At 49.5% G+C, this 24,796-nt stretch overlaps 1 protein-coding gene across 3 annotated transcripts in view; it reads right to left on the reverse strand.

Moving 5' to 3' along the window:
* Lpin1 (lipin 1) overlaps nt 1-23,366 on the reverse strand; it is a 56,053-nt gene extending 32,687 nt beyond the window's left edge. Inside the window, exons 1-6 of one of the 3 annotated variants that reach the window (XM_032907494.1) lie at nt 23,294-23,366; nt 12,812-13,012; nt 12,009-12,104; nt 9,046-9,353; nt 5,900-6,025; nt 1,018-1,147 (exon numbers count right to left, since the gene is read on the reverse strand). In XM_032907494.1, coding sequence (XP_032763385.1) covers nt 1,018-1,147; nt 5,900-6,025; nt 9,046-9,353; nt 12,009-12,104; nt 12,812-13,003 — 852 coding nt within the window. In that variant the 5' untranslated portion in view covers nt 13,004-13,012; nt 23,294-23,366. Of the gene's footprint in view, nt 1-1,017; nt 1,148-3,582; nt 3,682-5,899; nt 6,026-9,045; nt 9,354-12,008; nt 12,105-12,811; nt 13,013-23,293 lie in introns of those variants that run through there. The other 2 variants (XM_032907493.1, XM_032907495.1) reach the window with 2 other exon arrangements.
* Between the last annotated feature and the right edge of the window lie 1,430 nt (nt 23,367-24,796).

Here is a 24,796-nt window from a genome sequence, read left to right on the forward strand (position 1 = left end):
CAACTGTAGATGTGAACTTTACAGGGTGAGAAACTGAGGCAGAGCCAAGAAGAAAGGGAATAAAGACCTGGTTCATACGTTAAGGGCACACACTGCTCTCAGAGGACCACGGCTGGGTTCCCGGCACCCACGTCTGGTAAGCCAAGTTACCCAAGTCACAGCACACTGCCTGTGACTCCAGCTGCAGGGAGCCTATGCCCCTGCTCTCCTTGGACACTTGCATTTAGATGCAGGCTCGCACCCATGCACACCCACATCATTAAAAATAATGTTTTTAAGGAGCCGGTGCTTAGAGAAGGCTTGAGGAAGCGACTTCACAAAGTATCTCTTTATCTTCTTATATTTTACTGATAAGGATACAAAGGCTTCCCCTTGCCCAAGACCACCTTGCTACCAAGTGCAGTGGGGGAACTCACACCCAGGGCAACGTACCTCCGGACCCTCCTGGCCTCCACCACACCCGGCTTTTCTCCATCTCTTCCAGGGTTTACAAAGGTACAAGATGAACAGCTCACCAGCTAGATGCTAGAACTATTCTGCACCGATGAGCGGAAGCCTTCACACTCCATACCTGTGTTTCCACTGGCCTCTCCTCCCTATACTGCACGCCCAGTGGCTTCTCTCTAAAGAACGAGGTGCACAGGGATTCCAGCCTTTCCTACATCACAGCCTTTCTTCCAGGGGCTCAGATCCAGTGCCTCCATTTCTATGACAGGACACCTCCCTATCCACCGTGGGCCTCGGGGAAGTAAGGCAGCAAAGTGTTTTTCTTTGCAGCTTCTAGAAGCTAATGTCTATACCCAAGCTGTGTTGTTTTCTTTACTGACCTAGAATTCACTGTGATACACAGTGTAGGTTCATTTGTTCAAAATACACAGGCACATCCGGTCCAAGCACACATCCGCTGAGTCAGCTCCCGGCAGTGCATCCCTCTACAGTGCTGGGATAGTAATTCCACATGATTGGAGCTAACTTAGAAACCCTCCAGGTACTGTAGAACTGAGATCAAAGGCTTACCTTTGCAGCCTGTGGCAATTCACCCCATAACCAGAGCATTTCCAGGTTATTCTTTGGCATCAATCTGTCTGCAGACTTACTGACCAGCTCAGAATCACTTTTTGGTGTTGAGGGCCGGGAGCCTGAAGGACTTAAGAAAACACAAACCCATGATTTGAGTGAAGAAGAAGGGGGAAAAAGCAGAAAACAACGACAACAACAACAACAAAAAAAAACCTTTGGTTTTGTCCCAGAGTCAAAGGTTCTAGTAACCCTGGGGTCATTCCCTCTGACTATCCCTCTTTTGGCCACTAGAGGTCAGTGTGCACCACATCCAACAAGGTGACCAGCCTTGTAGCCAAACTGAAGGACACTAAGAAAAGGAAGAAGCTATAACTTGAAAAGTGTGGGGATAGAATCAGAACTGGAAACGCTCAAAAAACTAATGGAAGAAGAAGGAGAAGAAAAGGAGGATGGAGAAGAGGAGAAACAATCAGAGAGACAAAGAGAGGAAAAGCAGGGAAGGGGCTCTTGGGTACAAACTGCTGTCCTTTGTCACACCCAGGCTTCTCACCTATGCTCTCGTTTTTCCTAGCAAGCACCTCCTCTTCCCGGCAGGTGCAAAGGGGTCCTGACCAGCTGACACTGTATCCCGAGTTTAGACGCTGGCTTTGAGAACAGGGAAAACATCTTGTGTACCAACTTCGTTACACTGGGTCACCAGACAGCTATCTCCAGAAACATATCAAAGGCTTTCTGTGTCACCTCACTGTGCTGCTCCTAAGTGACAGTGATGTGCCTCCCTTCCACAGCACACAATTCTACCTTAACATTTGACCCAAGACTTAAGTCTGTTCAGCCAAATTAGCAGGCCAAAAGCATCAATGTGGGTCTGATTCTCACAGACACCAAGCCGCAAGGCCGGAAGAAATAGCACAGAAGTTCTCTTTCTCTTTATTCACCCACACCACTTCCCTCAAGAGGAACACAGCGGCCCTTTCACACAAAACAGGAAATGGCTTCTTCACAGACCCTATCTGTTCCCCTGGCTGCACTGAGTCTCACTTAACTAAGTCAAGTCCCACCTCCAACTCAAGAGGGCATTTCCTGTTGGTTCAAGGAGAGAGCCCTCCCTCATAGAGCACACAACCCTGTGGCCACATATATCTTGTATGTACACAGCTAGGCTGGTCCTGGTGCTTCCATAAAGCCAGACTACAGACCCTCACTTTACAGTGAGGCATCTGCCTCCCTTGGCACCCGCTGACCACTGATCTTTCCAATGAAGCACATTACCATAGGGCAACCCTCATGTTCTAGCCCTGACATGAGAGCTTCTACAATAGAACCCTACAGCATACACACACAGACACACACACATACACACACACAGACACATACACAGAAACACACACAGACACACACACACACACACAGACACACACACACACACACACACACGAGCTTCTACAATGGAGGACCTACACCACACAGGAACTGGAGAGGCAGCTGGAGAGGTGAAACATGAAGGAGAGTAACTGCTCTTGGCAGAGGACTGGAATCCCCAGCACCCATCCCAGGTGCTCACAACTGCCTGTAACTTCAACTCTAGGGGACCCAGTGCCCACCTCTGGACTTCACTTACACACGCACACAGCCACCTAGACGGACACACACATAAGTGCTTTGGGGGTTGAGGGGTGAGGCAGTAAATATAATTAAATGTAAAGTCCATCTTTAAATTTTAATTCAAATAAAATTGTGGAATTTATGTTTCTCAGAGAGAAATTAATCAGTGCTTACTTGATTATAAAGTTTCAAAAAGAGGATGAGGAATGTCTACAAAAATAAACAATACTGAGGAGGAGAGGAGACATCTCAGACACCTGCCCCCGATAAAAACATAAACCCATGCCTGCCCTAAGACGGGTCCTACGCCGTTCTCCTAAACTCTGCTCTGGACGTGCTGTGCAGTGTGTGAATCCATTATACAGACAGCTAACAGGCTGTTTAAATATTTATAGTAAGTGGCTTGACTCATTTTCTAAAGTGACGTTCCAAAAATAGCTCAGAGACTTGTCTGTCAATCGCCAAACCACAGAAAAGACGGTCTCTCAGTCTCGGGCTCCTTGTCCTGATTTTCAAGGCCACTCACAGAGCCAAGCAGCACACGAGACAGACCATTCGAGGGGCTTTAAACAAGTCTAGTCCGGGCTCGTTGCTTAGGAACACACGCTCCCCAACCAAGGGTTCCACTTAGATTCCCAGTGCACCAGTCCTAGTTCCCGGGGGATCCATTGCCCTCTTCTGGCCTCCTTGGGCACTGCATGCATGTGGGTACACAGACATGATTCAGGCACGCATTCAAACATATCAAAGTAAATACATCTTTAAAATAAAATAAACATTGTCTTATCGCCTACTTATGACTTAAAATGGAAGGGAGTATATTGTTTCATAAGTTGGTTAGTGAGTACAATTGAATTTAAGTGTTAGATCAAAATTTGTTTCATATCATGTCAGTTAGATTTCTTCACAAATGATTGGGTTAGAGTTAGATCACGGCTTCTGTAAGAACAGGTCTACCTTTCCGAAGCATGGAAGTGGCAAGACTGCAGAGGACAAGAGCTAGAGAGAACTCCCTCGGCCAGGTGAGGGGGAGTCCTCTGACAATCTACCAGGCTGCTGGAGGCACCGACAGACACACAACAAAAAGAAAGGGGAAAAAAGTTAGTCAGTTAAAACGAAATGTCCCATCTCTGCTTGCGGCTCTCAGCACACCGCCTTTAACACACAAAAACATTCGGCTGGCAAATAGCAAAAGGCCAGTCCATGTTGAAATCGGTCGGAAAGCAATGTGAACTTTCTCTTGAGACCAGCTTTGTGGTTGAGGACGACCTTGAACTGCCTGGTTTTCTGCCATGACTGGGAGTGAATCCAGGACATCATGCCTGCTAGGCAAGCACTCCACTAACCTGAGCTACCCTCTAGACCATCAGCACAGACTTCCTGGGATGCAAAGACAGGAAGCTGCCAAATGTCCCATTTGTCTTCCCCTTTCATCCTGTGCCCTTAGCCAAGGCAAGATCATTCATGTCTGGTCAAAGCTCAGCACTGAATCGAACTCCATGATCTACAGGCTTGACATGGGCTCTCTCTATTAATAAAAACACACTGCTCTAAGTGTGGATGTAAGTATCTACATATCCTGTGTGTAATCCTGTGACAATAGTCACATAATCTGAAGTCATCAGTATCCTGGACTCACAAAGTGAACAGGAAAGGCAGTGAGGCCCTCTCTGGGCAGTTCTAAACCTTTCTTTTATATTCTTCAGGTTAATGAATATGCTTTCCAACTAGTCAGCAGTCTCTAAATACCGTGCTCTGTTTTCTTCCCAAATCAGTGTATTTGTTTTCTTTGAGATCATCTTCCCTGAAGCAGGAGAAGAACACATGAGATTCCAAGCATCTTAGAGATCCACCATCAGTTGTGTGCTGGGTATGAAGAATGGATCACTGATCTTAAAGATTTATTATGAAAACAAGATTTGAAATATCTCATTAATGTTTTTAAGTGGACTACCTTGTAAAATGTGGGTCAAATAAAATCTATCTTTCAAGTATATTTGAGTTTTCTGCAAAAGTTTATTTTTACTTTTGTTTGTGCACACGTGTGTGTGTGTGTGTGTGTGTGTGTGTGTGTTGCTTTTTTCAGGGCATTTTATTACAGCAATAGGAAAAGAAATTAAAACATGTCTAACATAAAGCTACATACATACACATATACATATGTACATACACACATGCATATATATGGCTAAGTATTAGGTACCTAATGGAAGGTCTGATCTCTAAGCGGGTAGACCCTATCCTCTGGTAGATGAACATCTCCTGTCAGTCCCAGCTAAGTCAGACATGATAGATAGCTCAGCCCAAGTTTATGACTGAGGCTGCCTCATTCTCAAGATGACCCTGAGCAAACAAGAACCAAGACAGGTGTTTGACAAAGATGGCAGCCCATGTCACAGCCCCAGGGTGCACCCCTCTCCATTCTAAACTACAAGTAAATCTACAGAGTCCATTAGGATAGCCCAAGGGCACCAAAGTCATCAGGTTTCCCAGCCTCTTTATTATCTCCATATCTCCAAACCTCTCGAGCAAGTTAACAACCTGTCCCCACCCACCATGACATTTAAAGCTATGGTCCCTTAGAGACCACAACCATTATCATGCCCAGGATTTATCTGCCGCCCAAGAACCAACCAGTTTTTGCCCTAGCAGGGGTGAGCCTGTCCCATGGAGAGCACAGAATTTGGGTCTCTGCCCTTCCTGGGTTCTCAGCAGAAGCACTCCAGAGACCCCTGTCTTCTGAAGTTTAAAGGATTTGAAAGCGTCTGGGGTCCTCAGGAAGTTCCCTGGTGCTTGGTGCAGCTGCAGCTCCGGGCTCAGGCTCACATGGGTGCTCCAGGGACGCACGTGCTCCTGAACCCAGCAGTGTGGATTAACTGGAGGGCAGCAGCCCTCAGCCAGTCCTTGTTGGCGTTACAGGCCCCCAGCAGCAGTGTCCCTGCATTTGAAATTCACTTCAAGGCTAAGGACCAAAGTCAGGCTGGCCATGCTGCCCTCTCCTGCTGCCAATGGGCACCAGGTAACTCAGCAGGTGCTTTTCCTCCTGCTGGGCCTTCGCCCGCAGGACCTTGCAGTACGCCTGCCTGCAGATGGGATCTAAGGTCAACGCAAGTCTGAGATTCGCTCACCTTCCTTCCACACTCAACCCAACTCACACCTCAGCACACACACAAAGATTCTTAGCCTAATTATTTTCAGTTTTAATTCCTCTTCACTATTTTTTTAGACATGCTTCCTATAGCTGACTTCTAAACACTCAAACATAGCAACTTACCTGGGGCTGGGGGACCACTCTCTGTCTGAATTGGGGTACGATGCTGACTGGGGATATGTTGAAATCGAGGGGAGGTTTTCCTTAGGAATATCATCTTGGAATGGTGGTACATCATTAGGAAGAGCTCTAGAGGAAAATAAAAAGCCATAAAAGAAAAATTACCAATTACCAAGGGCAGATTCATAATAGAGCCAAGTTTCTTCTTGCTTACATCTAAGGACTTCACTAATTAGCATGACCTCCGACACACTCAGGCACACTGTAGGAAATGGAGATGAAACGGAAGAGGGGAAAGTCGGCACGTATAAATGTGCATTTGGGCATCTGCCTTGGGTGGGCTGTAAACCTAAAACGTTCTCACCAGAGCATGAGCACAATGGCTGTACCAACCACCACTGTAGCATCCTCAAGCATTCGTAGGAACCTCTGGTAGCATCAAGTGTGAGTGACCACCACAGCATCCCCAAGCGTGTGTAGTCCTGGTAGCATTCGTGTATGTGTGAGTGTGTGAGTGTGTGTGAGTGTGTGAGTGTGTGAGTGAGTGTGTGTGATTGTGTGAGTGAGTGTGTGTGTGTGTGTGTTGAGTATGTGAGTGTGTGCGTGAGTGTGTGTGTATGTGTGTTGAGTGTGTGTGTTTGTGTGTGAGTGTGTGTGAGTGTGGGGGTGTATGACAGACAGGGGGAAATGAAGATAGCAAATGTGTTTGTGTGTGTGTATATGTGTGTGAGTGTGTGAGTGTGTGTGTGTGTGTGTGTGTGTAGCTGGGGATGGAACCCAAGACTCACAGATGGTAGGCAAGCACTTTACCACTAAGCCTCTTACACTTTGAGATAAGCTCTCACTAAGTCACCCAAGCTGGTGATCCTCCTGCCAAGTCTACCCAGTTCCGGGCTTCCTGGTGTGTGCTACCACACCTGTCTTGCATTACAGCATCTTATTGTCACCTTTCACATTTCCCCTCACCAGAGCCTGAGAGGTAGGTCAACTGGACTGTATCCAGGTATTCCACAACATTCCCGTTTACAGGGCAACTGCCACTCAACCACACACACACACACACACACAGAGCCCACAGAGAACATGTCTCATGTCTGGCCAAAGAAATAAATGGCAGCAAACGTGTGTCTCTCTGAATTAAAGATGACTGTAAAGCCCCCTAGCTTCACAGAGGGCCACAGACATTACAGCACATGGCCCCCGAGCCCGCTCCCGCAGAGGCATCGGTCTACACTTCGGATGCTTCTGGAAGCACCTGAGGAGAGCCGCTGGAACGGAAAACCACAGAGAGGCCATTACAACCAGTCCAAGACCAACAGCCCCTGTACCCACAGCAGATCACAGGCTACAGTTAGGGAAGACAGTGATGCCAGCCAATGTCTAGTATAAACCAGAAGAAAATACAGATCTGAGGACGGGGGCGCAGCTCCATCGGCTTTGCCTAGTATGCTCAGAGCTCTGGGTTCCATCCCAGTGCCACCAAAAAAAAAAAAAAAAAAGAGTGCAGTGGCTTACTCCTGTGACCTCAGCACTTGGGAGGTAAAGGCTGGAGAGTCAGAAGTTCAAGGTCATCTTCAGTCACAGAAGGACCCTGCCTCAAAAGATAAAAATAATTCACTCTGACCAATGAAGCAGAGGAATATTCCATTCTTGGTGTTCCTTAGCCCTTCTTTATGTTAAAAAGACATAAAAATTAACAAAAGCCACATGAAATTTTAAACATCTGAAACAGAGGCAGGCTGAAGACCTGGCTCAGAGGTTAAGAGCACCGACTGCTCTTCCAGAGGTCCTGAGTTCAAATCCCAGCAACCACATGGTGGCTCACAACCATCTGTAATGGGATCTGATGCCCTCCCTCTTCTGGTGTGTCTGAAGCCAGCTGCAGTGTACTCATAGACATAAAATAAATGATTTTTTTTTAAATCTGAAACAGAAAATATTCTTTACAAGTTAGTTTTCAAAACTGGCTTTTTCCACCAAAATATATACATACGAACTAAGCTTCACTACAGTCCTAGAAGCAAAGACATAAAAGGAGAGAAGCTCATCAAATTGGGGGCATAATTCAAATTAAAATAGAAAAGTTTGCTTAACATGGAGTGAGTGTGGGCTCCAGTCCTCTTTAGCACCAAGCTGACCACACACCCTCCCAACCTACAGGTCCGCCTCAAGGCCACAGGCAGACCTGGGGCAGCCAGTGAGGGTAGGCGGAGGGACTCATGGCACTGTGTTGGCTCAGCAGGCACAAGGCCACAGATCTGGCCCCCAGCACCAGTCAATAAACAAGGTCTTAGGAAACAGCTTTCATGAAATACTCACTTGCTGGTTCTTGCTTCTTAATACGACTTCAGAAAGCTGAAGTTATCAGCCACAGAGGCATGGCGTGACCAACTGTGTCTTAGGCTAAAAGCCTGAGGGAGGCTTCATTCCTCTCTAAGTTGGGCCCACAAACTGCAAAATTCAGTCTAAGAAGCCTAACAGAGGAATGAACGGCTTAAAAACAAAACTTATAAAATCATCTTTAAAAAACTAACTCATTTAGGACTAGGGATACAGTCCAGTTGGTAGAGGACTTGCCTAGCATGCATAAAACCCCACGTTCAAATCCAGCTAACAGGGCACGATGATGTGTGCCTATAATCCCAGCATTTGAGAGCAAGAGGCATGATGTCCAGAAGTTCAGTTGTAGTGATGCTAAGCTACAATTCAGTTCAATTTGTCAAAAAGGAAGGAAGGAAGGAAGGAAGGAAGGAAGGAAGGAAGGAAGGAAGGAAGGAAGGAATTAATTCATCCTCCTCCAACAGACCCCTGTGCTCCCTCACTGCCCACCTGCTCCATCCACAGACCCCCGTGCTCCCTCACTGCCCACCTGCTCCATCCACAGATCCCCGTGCCACTCACTGCCCACCTGCTCCATCCACAGACCCCCGTGCTCCCTCACTGCCCACCTGCTCCATCCACAGATCCCCGTGCTCCCTCACTGCCCACCTGCTCCATCCACAGATCCCCGTGCTCCCTCGCTGCCCACCTGCTCCATCCACAGATCCCCGTGCTCCCTCACTGCCCACCTGCTCCATCCACAGATCCCCATGCTCCCTCACTGCCCACCTGCTCCCATCCACAGATCCCCGTGCTCCCTCGCTGCCCACCTGCTCCCATCCATCGGTGCTGTGTCCTCATCCGAGCTCATCTCTATGGGAAACATGTCCTCATCCTCAGATGTGTTGACATTGTCGTCTCTTTTGAGATTGTCCAAATGGACCTTCCTCCTCCTTTTCCTTCTCTTCTTCCCCAGAGAACCAGTGGATGGGGTGTCGCTGGGAGGCAGGCCCTGGGCGGCTGAAGTGGGATCCAGGCCCCGGATTCTGTCCACAGAGTTCCTTTTCAGCTGGCTTTCCATTCTCGAAGCTCCTTCTGACAGGATGGGGGACGTGGCTAGGTACATGGGGATGACTTCCTAAACAGGAGGTGTTCAAGAGTCCCATTAACACAGCTGGAGGGAAGGAGAGGGGTCATGACAAAGGACTTACTCGGGAGACAGCCCAGCAGGACAGCCCAGCATCTCATAGCCAGAGGGGGGCATCAGAGAGTCAGAGTCATCCACTCCTCAAACACTTTTTTGTACTGAACACAATATTCATAGAATCGTAAGAGTCAGGCCATTACTAGTGATTTCAAATCAACAAAACTCATCTAAAACATCCAAGGCTGAGAAAAATGAAAACAGTCACTGACACTATTATGGGACCCGGACACAGCTTTACATTGTATTGTGTCAGAGTAAAGGTAAGTAGGTTTCCAGGGGCAGCTGGGTGAGTGTGTGCATGTGTGCATTCTCACACCCCGGCCCATCTCATTTTAAAAAGAGAGAAAGAATCCAGATGACAACTGTGGGCCTGTCACTCCAGAGCACATCCAGCTGCATAGCCGGTGAGGTAGGAGACAGGAATCACTGGAAAGACATACAGAAGAGTAGAGCTGGCCTAAGGACAAGGAAGCAGTGGTGATAGTGTACAAGTTTCCTGTCCAGCAGGCTCCCAGGCACCCCGAGGCTGAGCTGGCCAGCTGGTACACAGCCTCTGTGGCATAGGAGCCCCAAACGGCTCATCTCATGAGAGCCTAAAATGGGTCCCAGCCAGGAGCAACGGGAGGTTATAATAAACCAGCTAGAGAATTCAGGGTTTCCCACAGACAGGAGCTGCCTGGAGGCTGTGGGGCCTACTGCAGACAGTGGGGCAGAAGCAGCCCTTGGCTTCAGGCCCAGAAACTGTTCCCTCAAGTAGATAACGGAATCACTAGCCTAGGGCCATTTAAATTGCAGACACTGTGTTTACTACCTCCCAGTAAGGAACCAGCTTAAGTGGGTTCAGCAAGGAACCCCTGCAAAAGATCACTTCATTGGAGCCCCAGAAGGGCCGCCAGATAAGAACTCTATTGTTCTTCACCCCACTGAGCTCAGACAGAATCTCTCTCTCTGAACCTGAACCTGGCTGTTTCAGCGAGGCTGGTGGCAGGCCAGCGAGTTCTTTGGATCTGCCAGTCTCTGCCCTGTAAGGCTAGAGTCAGAGCTTTTCTTAACCTGGGTGCTAGAGATTTGAACTCGGGTCCTCAGACTTGCAGAGCAAGCGCTCTTAAAACCACTGAGTCTTCTCCCCAGTCCCAGCCCCTCAAAGTGTTAAACGTCATGAAGTTACCACTCAACCCAGTAATTTCACTCCTAGGCATACACAGGGGAGGGAGAGGGCAGGTGGGGTGGGGGTGGGGAAGACCAAAGCACCAGTGCTCACAGAAACTTGAATATGAATGGTCACAACACCATTACTCACACCGGCCAAAAGATGACAGCCCAAGAGTCCCTCAGGAGACAACTTGAGTAAACAAAATGTGGTATATCAAACTATTCGGCCACCGAGAACACTAACAGGGCCCAAAAGTTGGCTCAGTAGGTAAAGCACCTATTGCCAAGCCTGACGATTCAAAGGCCCACCTCTGGGACCCACACGGGGAAGAACAAAACCAGCTCCCAGAAGGTGTCCTCTGATGTCCACACAGGCGGTGGCACACGTGCACCCCCAAGAATAAACCAGTGTCAAAACTGAAATTCAGACACGTGCGAGCACACGGCTGAAGTTCGAAGCGTTGTGTAAAGTAAAAGACACCAGGCAGGAGCGCAGCTTCCTGCCTTATTTCATTCGTGTGAAAACTCAAAGTAGGTAAGGTAGCTCCAATGGCTGTCGGGCCAGGTGCTGGGAGACCGGGTGCTGGGAGACCAGGTGCTGGGAGACCGGGTGCTGGGAGACCGGGTGCTGGGAGACCGGGTGCTGGGAGACCGGGTGCTGGGAGACCGGGTGCTGGGAGACCGGCTGGATGTAAGGTGGTACATGGAGATGTGATGTAAAACTCCCAGAACGGAGGGGCTTGACCACTGCGTGTCTGCAAACACACTAAAAACCACTGAACCACTAGTGATAGGTATCTCGGTAAAACTGTCAGGACATCATGGGTAAGACTGCTCGCTCTGAAAGGAAGAGGACTTGAATTCAAATCTTCAGCACCCATGTAAGAGCTGGCCATGACGACACACATGCTGTGACCCTGGAATCGGAGAACTGCGACAGAAGGATCACCAGAGACCAATGCCCAGACAGAGGGCCAAAGCAAGCTTCAAGTTCCATGAGAGACCCTGTCTTAACACTAAAGTGGACAGTGACAGAGAGACACTATATACGTGCATGGGTACAGTCACGAGTAACACACATAAATACACACCTTACGTGCATAGCCCACATATACATAACAATATTAACCTGTCTAGAACGAGAAGTCAGGCATTTCCGATTTGCATACCAGTGAGTATTCAGCCAGTGGATACCGTGAATCCCCACCCCCACACCACCCTGTCTCCTGGAAATGACAGTTAGTTGAAGAAGGCCAGGACTGGGCCGCTGTGGTCTCAGCATACACACTGCCTGACTGGCTTAGTCCCTCTGACAGGCAAATCTTTGCTCTGATGGCAGTCAGCATCTACCCGGCAAAGGCTTCAGAATTCCTTCTCTTGGGCCCACCTGCTGTCCACACCCTGGAGTGACCCTGGACACCCAGCCCTCCTCACCTGATCATTGTCAGTCTCTTGAACAAAAAATGCTTCTCCGTTGTCTCCCAACTTCATGTGCAAATCCACAGACTCCCCATTGATTTCTATGTCCACCTGAAGGGGAAACACAGTTAAGAGCACAGTGAGCTTCCCTGAGAGCAGCTCCCATCTCAGCCGGTGTCCCTAATGCAAGCACGCCTGCCCTGGGCACTGGTTTCCAAACATGGCTACACTGGTCCTTTATAGTACCTCCACTGTTGATCCAGAACTTTCCCGCTCCTACCAGTGTGCATACTTGCCCTCCCTCTGAGGATGAGGAAGCCTGTGACTGGCACCCGACCAGTAGAATACAACAGAAGTAACTCCATAGGGCTTCTGAAACCACGGCATAGAAACACCATGTCCACCATTCCCTCATAAACAGCTACCATGTGGAAAGGGGACCACACAGAAGGGCAACTTAGAACACAGAACCTGGTCCCAGGCACAGGAGGGGCTGGGCCATCAGGTGATCCTCAGCCTTGCGTTTTCCTGAGAAGTGGCCTAAAAGCCACCCCGGCCTCACTGTGCCATGCTCTCTTGCCCTGCCCTGCCCTGCCCTGCCCTGCCCTGTCTGCTGTGCCTTCTGAGCCTTGTACTTGATAAGCAATGGGATGGGTGTGCCCAAGTCTCAGAGTAACTGTGGATGCCACAGTGCCCGGAACAATGTGCTCACTGGTGAGCACTAAACTGTGCAACGAGGCTTCTTGCACGTTGAGTCGGAGCACTCAGGGCAGGAGACAGCGCCCTCGTGCCCTGAGGAGGGGGTGCCCAGGCCTCACCACTTTCTCTCGGGAGCGTAGGACACCCATCTTCCCGAAGCGGACGTGGAACGGGGAGCACTGCAGACTGCCATTGGGCTGGCGGACAACAATGATGTCGATGCATCCTGACAGCGTGGCAGGGTTCAGTCCCTTGTAGAGCTCCTTCACCGTCACAAACACCTGGCCGGCCAACTGCCCTACGTAATTCATCGTCTGAACCTGAGACACAGACAGAAGGCACAAGTTCACAAGAGCAACTCACAGTGGAAGGCCGCCCAGGGCCTCCAACTCATCGCTCCATTTCAACGATGCAGCGAACGCATTCTACTCTCACGCTCTGCCCACATCACTTTGGTTCTGGAACGTTCTCCACAGCACCCCTGTGCCGGTCCGGTCCGTTTCTCCCACCCCATCAAGAAGCCCTGCATCCCTCCCACCACGGGGTCCAGCACAGAGAGGCCCAGAATCCTAACCCAAGAACATCCCGGGATGACGGTGAATGCGATCTCTCACACCTGTGCTTGGCAATGTTGCTTCATCATCAAACACAAGAAAACTTAGGGGGCTGGGGATTTAGCTCAGCGGTAGAGCGCTTACCTAGGAAGCGCAAGGCCCTGGGTTCGGTCCCCAGCTCCGAAAAAAAGAACAAAAAAAAAAAGAAAACTTAGGCCGCTGGACTAGAGAGAGCTCTGTGTGTGCGGCTTAGCTTAGCCAGAGGAAGTGCCTCACAGTAGGAGCTGGGACGCAACAGCACAGGTAACATTTGACACTCCTCCCCACTCCTCCGTCCCGCAGTCCTTCCACACCAAGTACTCTTCTGTCACGTTCCCCAGGCCTCAAAGGGGGTGACGCACTTGGCCAGTCAGGGCCAAGCACTCCACAGTTGCTTATTCTCAACATTCTGATGAGTTAGGAGTCCCCATTTTGACCAGTGCTCACTGCCTGTGGTGGTTTGAATAAAAATGGTCCCCACAGATCCATAGGGGGCGGCATTATTGGGAGGCGTGGCTTTGTTGGAGTAGGTGTGGCCTCGCTGGGGAAATAGAGGAATGGCTTTGAGGTCTCAGAAGCTCAAGCCAGTTCACTTCTGCTGCCTGTGGACTCAAGAGGTAGAACCCTCAGCTCCTCCTCCAGCACCATGTCTGCCCGCTCGCTGCCATGCTTCTCACCACGATGATGATGAACTGAAGATCCGAAACTGTAAGCCAGCCCCAAGTAAGTGTTTTCCTTTATAAGAGTTACCATAGTCGTGGTGTCTTTTCAAAGCAACAAAACTCCAACACTGTTGAAAGGTATCTCTGATCGAGCCGAGAGCCTCAGCTACCTGTATGTATAAACCGTAACTGTTCAGGGGCTGGCAAGATGGCTCTGCTGGTACGAGACTTGCCACCAAGCCTGAAAACCTGAGTTAGTTCTGCAGAACACCAGGGAGGAATGGGAACCAACTCCCACAGATCAGCCCGATCCTCCCACCTCCTCACATTTGCACTGGTATACACACTCTCACACACACACACTCTCACACACACACAAATTAATGCCATAAGCATTCAGAAGTCCGTTTAGTTATGTGTCCTTTTGGCAAAGCATTAGTAGCAGATTCCCCCACATCGGTAGTAGGTCCCTCATAGGGCCTGTGGCCTCCCTCCGTAAGCTCTTGAGCAGTTCTACATGCAGTGTTAGCCATTCATTCTCTCCCATGGAGCAGACTTCAGAGCCAATCGAGAAGCAGTTGGTTTCCTCACAAGCATGCCACTACTGCAACATGGACGTATCTTACAGGTCCATTCAGTACTGTAGTACACAGGGCCCATGGCCCAGGGTGATAGCTGATGACTTTTACCCAACGGTCAGCTTGTATTGCATTCTGACAGTGTGAATGCTAATCAACAACAGGGAGACAGGGGCTTTTATCAGTCTCTGTCCAGTGCCTGCCTACCCACCTATTCTCTGACAACTGCAGGGGACACGTATGCTGGGGCGCTTGCCCTACCAGCCAGCCAACCCCCATCCTCTGCAAACCTCTGGGACTTCTACCCTATGGACCTGGCACTACATATAAAAGACAGAGTCCCGGGCCAGGCTTGTGATAGAGAACTAATACACCTATAACCAAAATATCAGTCAGTGACAGCCCATCCCTGCAATCTCAGCACACGGGAGGGGGAGGGGGGAGGATCAGGACCACAGGTAGCCATCCTGTGGGATGACGTCACAGGTGAGGCAGGCACAAGATAGAAGGAGGCCTGTCATTGGATGAGAAGGAAGGATGGGCGGGAGTAAAGTTTGAAGGAAGGAGGAGGAGACAGGAGCAGAAGAGGAGAGGGAGAGTAGCCAGTAGACAACAATGGAAGGTGACGTAAAGATTCCGCTCTGTGTATTTACAGTTGTTATTAATGTTCTTAAGGGATGGATGGTACTGGGCTTTGTATGTTTAGGTGGGCAATTATATCTTATCGATTGGGTCAAAGGTTACTCTGTTGTGTGTTCTTTCGTGTGTAGATTTAAGTGTAATGGAGTGTGCGGCGCCTGGTCTGGGCCACCATGAAGTTGGGATGTGTGTTTCTGGCATGGGAACCTGCGCTGGGAACTAGATAGTAGAGAGATGGCTGACGGCTCAGAGAGAGGCCTTCGGCAGTGCGATATGGGATGGAGCAGAGCGGGTGAGAGGCTTTGCTGACTGAGAATTAAGATATCCAGCAGATATCTTGGGGCACTGCAGTGTAGACCTAGTGGGGATAAAAGGCAGCATTTTTTATGTTTTATATTTTTACAACAACACCATCCTGTACTATGTGAGATCCTGCCTCAGAAAATAAAACAGGAGATGCAGAATTCCCCCAAAAGACCTGCAACTTTAAAAAGCACAATGTCCCAACCCTGACATTCTTCCACAGAATGTCACCCTTCACATTAAACTTAAGATTTTAGCCTTTGCTGAGTCTAGCAAAAGAGGAAAAGTCTCAACTCTCTAGTCCTGTGGGATCATTTTTAAGGGCATTTTTTTTTCACAATTTCTGTCATGTATCCAATCTCACATCTCTGTGCCTCACTCAATAACCCTGTGGGTAGGAGGCCTGTCACAGGAAGAAACAGAAAAGTACATTCAAACATCACAAAGCAGATGTCCATGGTCACAGACTTGGTACCAAGCTGCCAGATCAGAGGCAGGCTCACTGGAAGCAACCCCTACTCTGGTCCAGTCAAGCCCTCTTGTGACATCTACGAGAGCATCCCCCTAACTCTATCCTGCCCCTACACAGACTGTGCTTACTGTGCTTGGTCACTGAACAGCAGACCAAGTTCTTGGGCAAGGAAGCTGCAGTCCAGGCCAGTTCAGCTAAGACTGACTTTGATATTTTCCACAACTCGGAGCAAAGAGAGTACAAGATGGTTTGTTCTAGAATGAATGCAAGTGAGCACTGGCTGACAACACAAGTTCAGCTGCCCTGAGTCCTATGTTGCATGAGACTGTATCAGTCACGGGAAACGGAAAGTCATATATGAAGACATTTGCCTGACAATTGGCTAAGACTATATAAGCAGGGCACAGTGAAGGTAGAAAACTCTGCTGCCAGGTTTCAAGTGTTATCCAGCGAGAGTCTTAACGGCTGAACTGGTGGAAGGCAGTGCAAGAATACATCTGCAAAGTGTTGATAGTCAAAAGGAAGTGACATCAGTGTGGAGCTTTGAATTAGAAATCTCCCCCACGGTTGAACACTTGGTCCCCAGTTGCTGGCACTGTCTTGAAGAGGTAGAGGTGATGCTAGAAGTATATTACTGGGGGTGGGCTTTGAGAGTTAAAAGTCTCCCTAGGCTTGCCCAATCAGTGAGTTCTGGGTTCAGTGAGAATTCCTGACCTTAGTGTGGTCAGGAGAGAGAAGAAGACACCCAGTGTCCACTCTTGGCCTCTACATTGTCTCAGTTAGGGTTTTACTGCTGTGAACAGATACCAAGACCAAGGCAACTATTATAAAGACAATATTTAATTGGGGCTGGCTTAAAGGTCCAGAGGTTCAGTCCAGTATCATCAAGGTGGGAACATGGCAGCATCCAGGCAGGCATGGTGCAGGAGGAGCTGAGAGCTCTACATCTTCATCTGAAGGCTGCCAGCAGAATACTGGCTTCCAGGCAGCTAGGGTGAGGGTCTCATTGCCCACACCCAAATGACACACCTACTCCAACAAGGCCACACCTCCAAGTAATGCCCCTCCTTGGGCCAAGCATATTCAAACCATAACACACATGTACATACATGTACACACATGTACACACACACACACCCAATCACATACACACATTCAAGAAGAGGAGGGGAGGGAGTTCTGCCACAGCATGGGTAAGGCAGGAGAGCGGTGAGGATGGTGAAAGAAGCAGTCAGAACAGGACAAACATCCACAGGACAACCAGAGAAGTCACAGTAGAGCAGCAGCTACGGGGGGCTGAGAGGAAGAAGCGAGTGGACAACCTAGACCAAGGGTTTCTGATCCAGAGGGGTGCACTGATGGCTGCACTGAGTGCACACCATGGTGGCTTGAATAGGAATGGCTCTCAGCTCCCCAAGTCCCATGTCTGCCTGCACGTCCTGCCATGATGTTAATGGACTGAACCTCTGAAACTGTAAGCCAGCCCCAATTAACTGTTGTCCTTTCTAAGAGTTGCCTTGGTCATGGTGTCTCCTCACAGCAATGAAACCCTAACTAAGGCGTTCACTTTAAAATTACTGAAGAGCTGGAGATGTCGCTCAGCAGGAAGAGCATCTGTCTGGCACGCAAAAAGCCCTGGGTTCAATCCCCAACACTGCCTCAAAAAAATAAGACTTGAAGTGCAAGGGACAACTCCTCCCCAGGAGGCATGTGACACACTGTGACCTTTTACAAGCCACAATAAATCAGGCCCCTGCTGGGCTGAAATCAGGCAAGGTGGGTGTAGACCAGGCCCTTCTTTCTCTGCCCCTGCCCCACACTAGACTCTCTTCTAAATAAGCCCTGTGCAATTTTTTCTTTAAAAGTTCTATATGATCAAACCAATAGACAGAAAGTCCCAAATTTCACTTCCTTCAGCTGCACCAGCACTGAAGGCTCTCAAGGAAGAGGATAATTCCATTGGCCTGAAGATAAACAGCCAGAATAAACCTGCCCAGGCAGAGCGGCTTCCCACAGGCCCATAATCCCATTATGCCTGAGGTGTTTCAGCTTCCTTGAAAGCACCAGATGAGGCAGGAAGGGAGAGGTCTGATTTGAAAAGGAAAGTATCCGGACACAAGTCCAGGGTGAAGGAAGATCAGAGGAGCCAAAGAGAACAAAGACCAACGCTGACGTTTCTGACGGGCCTGCTTGAAGACACGGCCACCAGACTACTTTAAAGTCCACCGGGTCTGCTGGGTTTTATCTTGAATTTGGCGAGATATTGTACCTGGCAGAGTTTAACACACTGGAAACAGGAGTCCAGGGTCCCTGCCTCAAATGTATTTTGAAGGAGAATGTTACCTGTTCACAGAGACCCCTCTGACAAGCCTGGAATTCTCTATACCAGTGGTTCTCAACCTTCTCAACGCTGCAACCCTTTAGGACAGTTCCTCATGCGGTGACGACCCCCAACCTTAAAATTATTTTCATTGTTACTTCAGAACTGTAATTTGCTACTGTTATGAATCGTAATGTAAATATCAGGTGTGCAGGATATCTGATATGTAACCCTGTGGAAGAGTCAAGACCCCCAGGTTGAGAACAGAACCGCTGCTCTGCTCTGGCCTCAGCCAGGGCCTTGGGGAACTCTGCAGTCACAAAACACAGATTTTTTTTTCTTTAATGTAGCTGCTTCTCGGTTGGCATTGTAAACCAACAATAAGTTCTCCGAAATGCCATCTCTCGGTAAGATCTTCCTAGATAAATATGAAGTTCATATTGGGAAGGAAGCCTCACTTCAAGGCCCCAACCTGGGACTGGAGGCCATGTGACTCCATCAATCCTGGCATTCTGCAAAGGCTTGGCACAGCCACCACCCCAGTCTCAGACTGTCCCAGACGTAGCCTCCGGACACCATCAAGAAGTGCCGTAAGTCTCGTGACTCCTGATCTAGTTAGGACATTAGGAAAGTCTATACTTCATCCAAATGTGGTATCCCTCCCCCCACTTTGAAAATCTGCCAAAATTCAAAATCCTTGCCACAGCTCTCCTAACCCCACACATTTTGTTGATGCCTTTCCACTGCCTGAAATATTAAGGTCATGTGAGGGTGGCTTCGGGTCAGTCACTCCCGCTGTAAACTTGTCACAATAACATAAGGGGATGATGTGACAATAAAGGACTCTCGGACAATTATGCATGAGTAGCCATCAACCCAGATCCCCGCAGATATGCAAATCAAAAGAGGGATGGCTTAGTCCACAAAGTACAACTCTCAAAACAGGACAACCTGAGTTTAATCCCAGCACCCGCATAAAAAGGCTGTCACAAACCACTGGGGAGGAACAGAGAGGAAACAGTGAGATCCCTGGAACCTCCCAGGACAGTGAATCCAAATGAATCAGGAGCAACAAGTTCAGGTAGAGACCCTCGCTCAAAAGTTAAAGTCCCTAGGGAAGGTAATGTCAACCTCTGACAACCAACACATATGTGCATGTGTATACATCCACCTCCACACACAAACCTGCATGCTCACATATGCACTGGCCCACGCACACATACACATCTGAACACACACACACTTGCTGCACAGGCACACATCTGCATATTCATACAAACAAACCCACCTTCGTGCACACATACCCCCCCACACACACGCACACAGACCCACTCACACACACACAAGCCCTTGCACTCACATGCACAAAATGATTTAATTTTTAAGGTCTTTCAGAAAGCCCCAAACAAAAACATTCCACAAACACCCCGATAGTGATGGCAGAATCACAAACCACACACCCAGGGCTCCGGTCATTAACACGACAAAGTCCCAGAAAGAACTGCCCGATTGACACATACAAGCAAACCCCAGCAATTCCTTAGCAAGAACTGATTCTACAGATAGGTCATGTTTTTAGAGTGTGTGTGTACATGCAGGGACATGCATGCACATGCCACAGCATATATGTGGACCTCAGAGGACAACTAGTGGGAAGCAATTCTTTCTTTCCACGAAACTAGCGAGAGTTCGTTCTTTCTTTCCCTGAATGTGGGTTCTAGAAATCGGACTCAAATGATCCTGTTTGGCAGCAGGCACCTCTACCTGCTGAGCCATCTCACCAGCCCCCAGAAACAACAGATCTTTGTGAGTAGCAGTAACCACAGACTTGATTGTGATGGGGAAAAGCAGAAATCACTTTGAGATCTATAGACCCTGGGTTAATAAATGACGGACCGTCCACATTGTATATGGAATAGCATGCATCTATTGCATAGTGGAAAGGAGTCGTACGCTCCATAAATATCCACGCTCTCGGGACTGCAAGCAAGCGGGTGGGCAGTTTTTCATATACACAAGTATTGCTTTCACATCAGTTTTAGTGGGGAGTCTGAGAACTCCTGTGCACTTGGCCTCACGGTTGCTATGTCAATGAAAACTACTCGGCAGAAAGGAATATGGAGGAACTGGTGAGATGGCTTACCAGGCAAAGCTGCCTGCTGGCAGACCTAAGGACCTGAGTTCAATCCCTGCAGCCCACATAAAGGCAGGGGCAGAATAAAGACTTTATGAAGTGGTCCTCTGACCTCCACACTCATGCTGTAACATGCATAATCAATCAAATCACACACACACACACACACACACACACACACACACACACACACACACACACACGTTTCTGAATACTGATTCTAACAAGGTTCTTGTTAGCCTTCATGTTAAAAGAAACAAGGCCCCAGTAGCAGGGACAACTAGGATATGATCCCTGCTCTGGGCTGGAAGGTCATCAACAAAGTGACATGGACTTCTCAGAGCTGAGCTCTGGCAACAAGTGGGTATTATAATTCCAGGTGATGAGTGTCCTCAGTTCCCTGCCAAGAAGCACCCAGGGCCTAGCCAGCAGGAAAGGGACACACGGAAGACCCATTATGGCCTCTGTGCTCTGTGACACTGCCCTGGGTTGGGACCCAGAACCTCACCGGTCCTTAACCATTAGCTCCTTTGCAGGGCACAGAGCCTTTGCTCTCCTTGGAAGCCCCAGTGTCTTCTCACACACTTTCGAGAGCCCTCTGTCCAGATGCACATCTTGGTCAAGAATACTCAGCTCCTGGGACCTTTATACATCAATGCACTGCCCTGCAACCCTGTCACAGCCATTAGTAATGGACACGTATCCCCGTCTGTCCAAGAGAACTGTGGCTCCATTCTGAGCCTGTAAGATGGGTGATTCAAACAGCACCCACCACCCAGAGGTACTAGGAAGTCGCCTTTCCACCGTCTACATCCCAGGTAAAGCCTGGGTATGGACCCAATGGTAACAAACAGCTCCAAAAAAATACTGTACGACGTCTCTTGCAGCAGAGTACTTCATGTGTGTTTATATTTAAAGTATTCCGGTTGTACACACACACAGGCAGAGCAGGGGACACTACTGAATCAGATAAATCCTGGGCCACTGGAAGGTTATATTCATGTTTCACAATAAACATGGTTTGAGGCAGGCAAGGTATGGTGGCACACCCCTATGATTCTAGTGGCAAGAAGGCTGAGGCAGGATGACCTTGAGTTCCAGGCTAGCCTGGGCAAGACAGTAAGGTCAAGAGAACAGCTCCAAGTTTACGTACAAAGACGTCCAAGTACATCCGAATTACCCACCAGCCTGCAACATTCCCTTCTGTTTGTTTTTCAAAAGGCTCCAGAAGCCTGGGCTGTTATTGGACTGGACACCAACCCCATGTCCAGCTGTCCTGGAACAAGTTACCTGTCCCCTGAACACTGCCATCCACGTACTTGCTCAAATAAATTCATATCTTTATTGGTCCCTTACAGACCCCGAACCTAAGACATAAAACACACAGGAAAAAAATGGATTCACATTCTAAGGTGGGGGAAGGGTAAGCCAAGACAGGTCAACTATGGACCAGAGCTAGCTTTAGGTAGCCATGACCGGACCAGCCCTACAAAGGGACCTCAGTGTTACCTTGAGCTCCCCTGTCAGAGTAACAGCCTGAAGTTGGTCTGAAGCATCCGGTTCATTTGAGCACCAGTCTAGTAAATGAAGTGTGGTTTTTCCCTCACTCTAGATGGGGAAACTGATAATCGGGCTCCACAAGTGATGACTCTGGCCCTTAGATTTCCAGCTATCAGTAGTCAGTTGTCTTGCCATCTCCTGACCTTTCCCTCTCTCTAGCCTTCTGAGAGCAACAGATAAGCAAAGACCCACCCCAGCCCCACCAACTGACAACCTACCCCACACAGAACAGCAACCGAAGACCCCATCTCCCTCATCTGAACCCCATCTTATCACCCAGGCAACAAGATCAGGCATGTGTTGTCCCTTTCAACAGAGTGACAAGAATCACAGGAACACTGCTGACTGCCACCTAAAGTGGGTAGTAATCACGTGAGGCGGGACAGCCACCAAGACAAAACCAAGCACAGGCCCCAGGCTTTCCAATCCAACCACCAGGCCCTACACAAGTAGGGATAAGGGCCAAAACACACACCCACACACACAAAACCCGTGACAGCAGAAGCTAAGTCGGCAAACAGGAAGCTTTGTCAACATGGGGAACCAAACACTGGGATCTTTCAGCCTTTCTGGGAACACTAGAAAGTCCCCTTAGTGGTGCAGATATTAGTCTTTAACTGCCTTCATTCATAAAACTTATTTCATGGAACAAACGATGGAGAGTAAACGTCTGAATCCCCATGGGCCGCCATCCTCTCCTTCAAGAACCGTTACCGGCTCATCTCCCCCACAACTTCACTACCGCGTTGGAAGCGGCTTTTTCCCACATACCCCAGACCAGACCGACCTGCCATTGCTTTCTTTCTTGCCTCCTACCAAGGAGGGTGGCCATCTGAAGCAACTACTGGCCACACAAATTATCAGCCAGCCCCCTGGACTCTGTCCCCCCACCCACCCCTTAATATTTAATATGACTTCCAAAGTGTTGCTTTCCCTTCCATATTCCCCTGGCCTTCCCCAGGAAAAACTGCCTGCAGCTGCTGGGGGAGCCACAAGCCCAGTGCCCACCAGACTGCAAAGCGGCATAGAGAGGCCTGCTGCGAGCCTGGTTACCTGAGAATCCCGGTTCCCAGCTCGCTGCCGCCCAGCAGAGGTGTGCCCTTGGGCACGAAGGTCAACCCCACTGCCGGGACTCAGTTTCCTTGGCTGCAAAGCCAGAATCCTGAACCCTTTGGGATGAGTCTCATCCGGGTCTCGGACCTCAGGGTCCCAGCAAGCTTCGACGCTCTACGGGAAGGCCCAGGGATGTGACACGGCCCACGCGGCCTCCTGCGGGGCCCCACGTCTCCGTAACGGGCTTTGGGGCGCATTCTGGGCCCCAGGTCCCCATTACTACTCACCAAGAGGACTCAGGAACGTTCGTGCGCGCGCGTGCAGCCGCCTTTGTATGCAAACACCCGGCCCCGGCCGCTGTCAGCTAAGAGCACGGCAAGGGGCGGGGTCTAAACGGAGGCGGAGTCTCCGGGGCCGCTCCAGGGGCGACTCTGGAGGAGCGCGCTACTGGGACGCTTTCAGGGCCCCACCGACCCCACCCCCGCCCTCCCTCTCACATCCCCACCTCCGCATCCCACCCCACCTCTTCCCAGACTGATCGGTCTGTCTGCCTTGGCTTTCCCGGGAATAGGCGGCCAAAGTCGTCTATTTCCACCTTTAGACCTTATGACAGTTTACACTTAGTTCTTCCCCTAATGTGACACAAGCTAGAGATCCCAATCTTAGCACATCCTGCCTCCCTCCTGGCTTACATTCACCACCAGGCAGCAAAGCCAGGAATGAATAAGGGACAATGCCAGGTCTGCTGGTGGGATGGCTCAAGTCAGACTAAGTCACTCTTAGTGTCACTAGACCCGGAAGGACAATAAACTGTGTTTTATTCTGTTTGGGAGACAGGGACTCATATATCCCAGGCTTGTCCCAAGACCCTGAACTTCTGATGTGCCTATCTCACCTCCCAAATGTTGAGATTACAGGCAGCCATGACCACGCCATGCCTCCTTTGCTAACTGAGCAACGTCCCCAGGTAATAAGTATCAAATTGTATATACAAAGACCTTCCAAAGAGGCAGAGTTTTCTGTGGAACAGAACAGCAAAGGCCCTGAGGAAGGCTACTGGAGGACACATACCTGGGGCAGAGCGAGTCCACGTATTATATACATGTCATCAAGAACTATATAAGGAATATGGGTCAGAAGGGGATGACAGCCACAGGCTATCCAGGAGGCCAGGGCGAAGAGGGTGGTCAGAATGATGAAGAGTGCATCCCACCTTGGGGAGATCTAGCTTGGGGAGAGGGACGGGAGGGAGCGTCTTGTGTTATCCCAGGCTGGTCCCACGAACTTCAATTCCTTCTGCTTTCAGATTGCTGAGATTACCGATGCCCGCCCCCACACTGGGTTTGCTTGGTACTGGAGATCCCACTCAAAGGATTCCGCCTTCCAGTCAAGTGTTCCTCCCACCAAGCTAGGCCCCCAGTCCAAGACCAGATCACTTGCGAGGCCACCACCGAGGCTACTGCAGACCTGCAGGGAAACTGAGCCAGGCTGGGCTGGTTCCACCCAGGAGATCAGGAGATCAGCATCAGCAGGGTGACTGCATCAAGCCAGGAGTGCAAGCGCTCCAGCTGCACTTGGGGCAGCCCAAGCTGCCAGGAGGATTGCCTCACTGCCCACAAATTCCTGGGGCCCAACAAAGGCATCCTGGCCCACCCCCCCCCTCCCCTCCCCCCCCCCCCTCCCCCACACACACACACACACGGGCTTTCCAGAAAGCAAGTCTTACATTGTGTCATCTAAATAAAGCCATAATTTTTTTAATTATCCAGATTTGAAGACAGGTGGAGGGG

This window comes from Rattus rattus, chromosome 7, assembly GCF_011064425.1.
Source record: "Rattus rattus isolate New Zealand chromosome 7, Rrattus_CSIRO_v1, whole genome shotgun sequence".
NCBI lineage: Eukaryota > Metazoa > Chordata > Mammalia > Rodentia > Muridae > Rattus > Rattus rattus.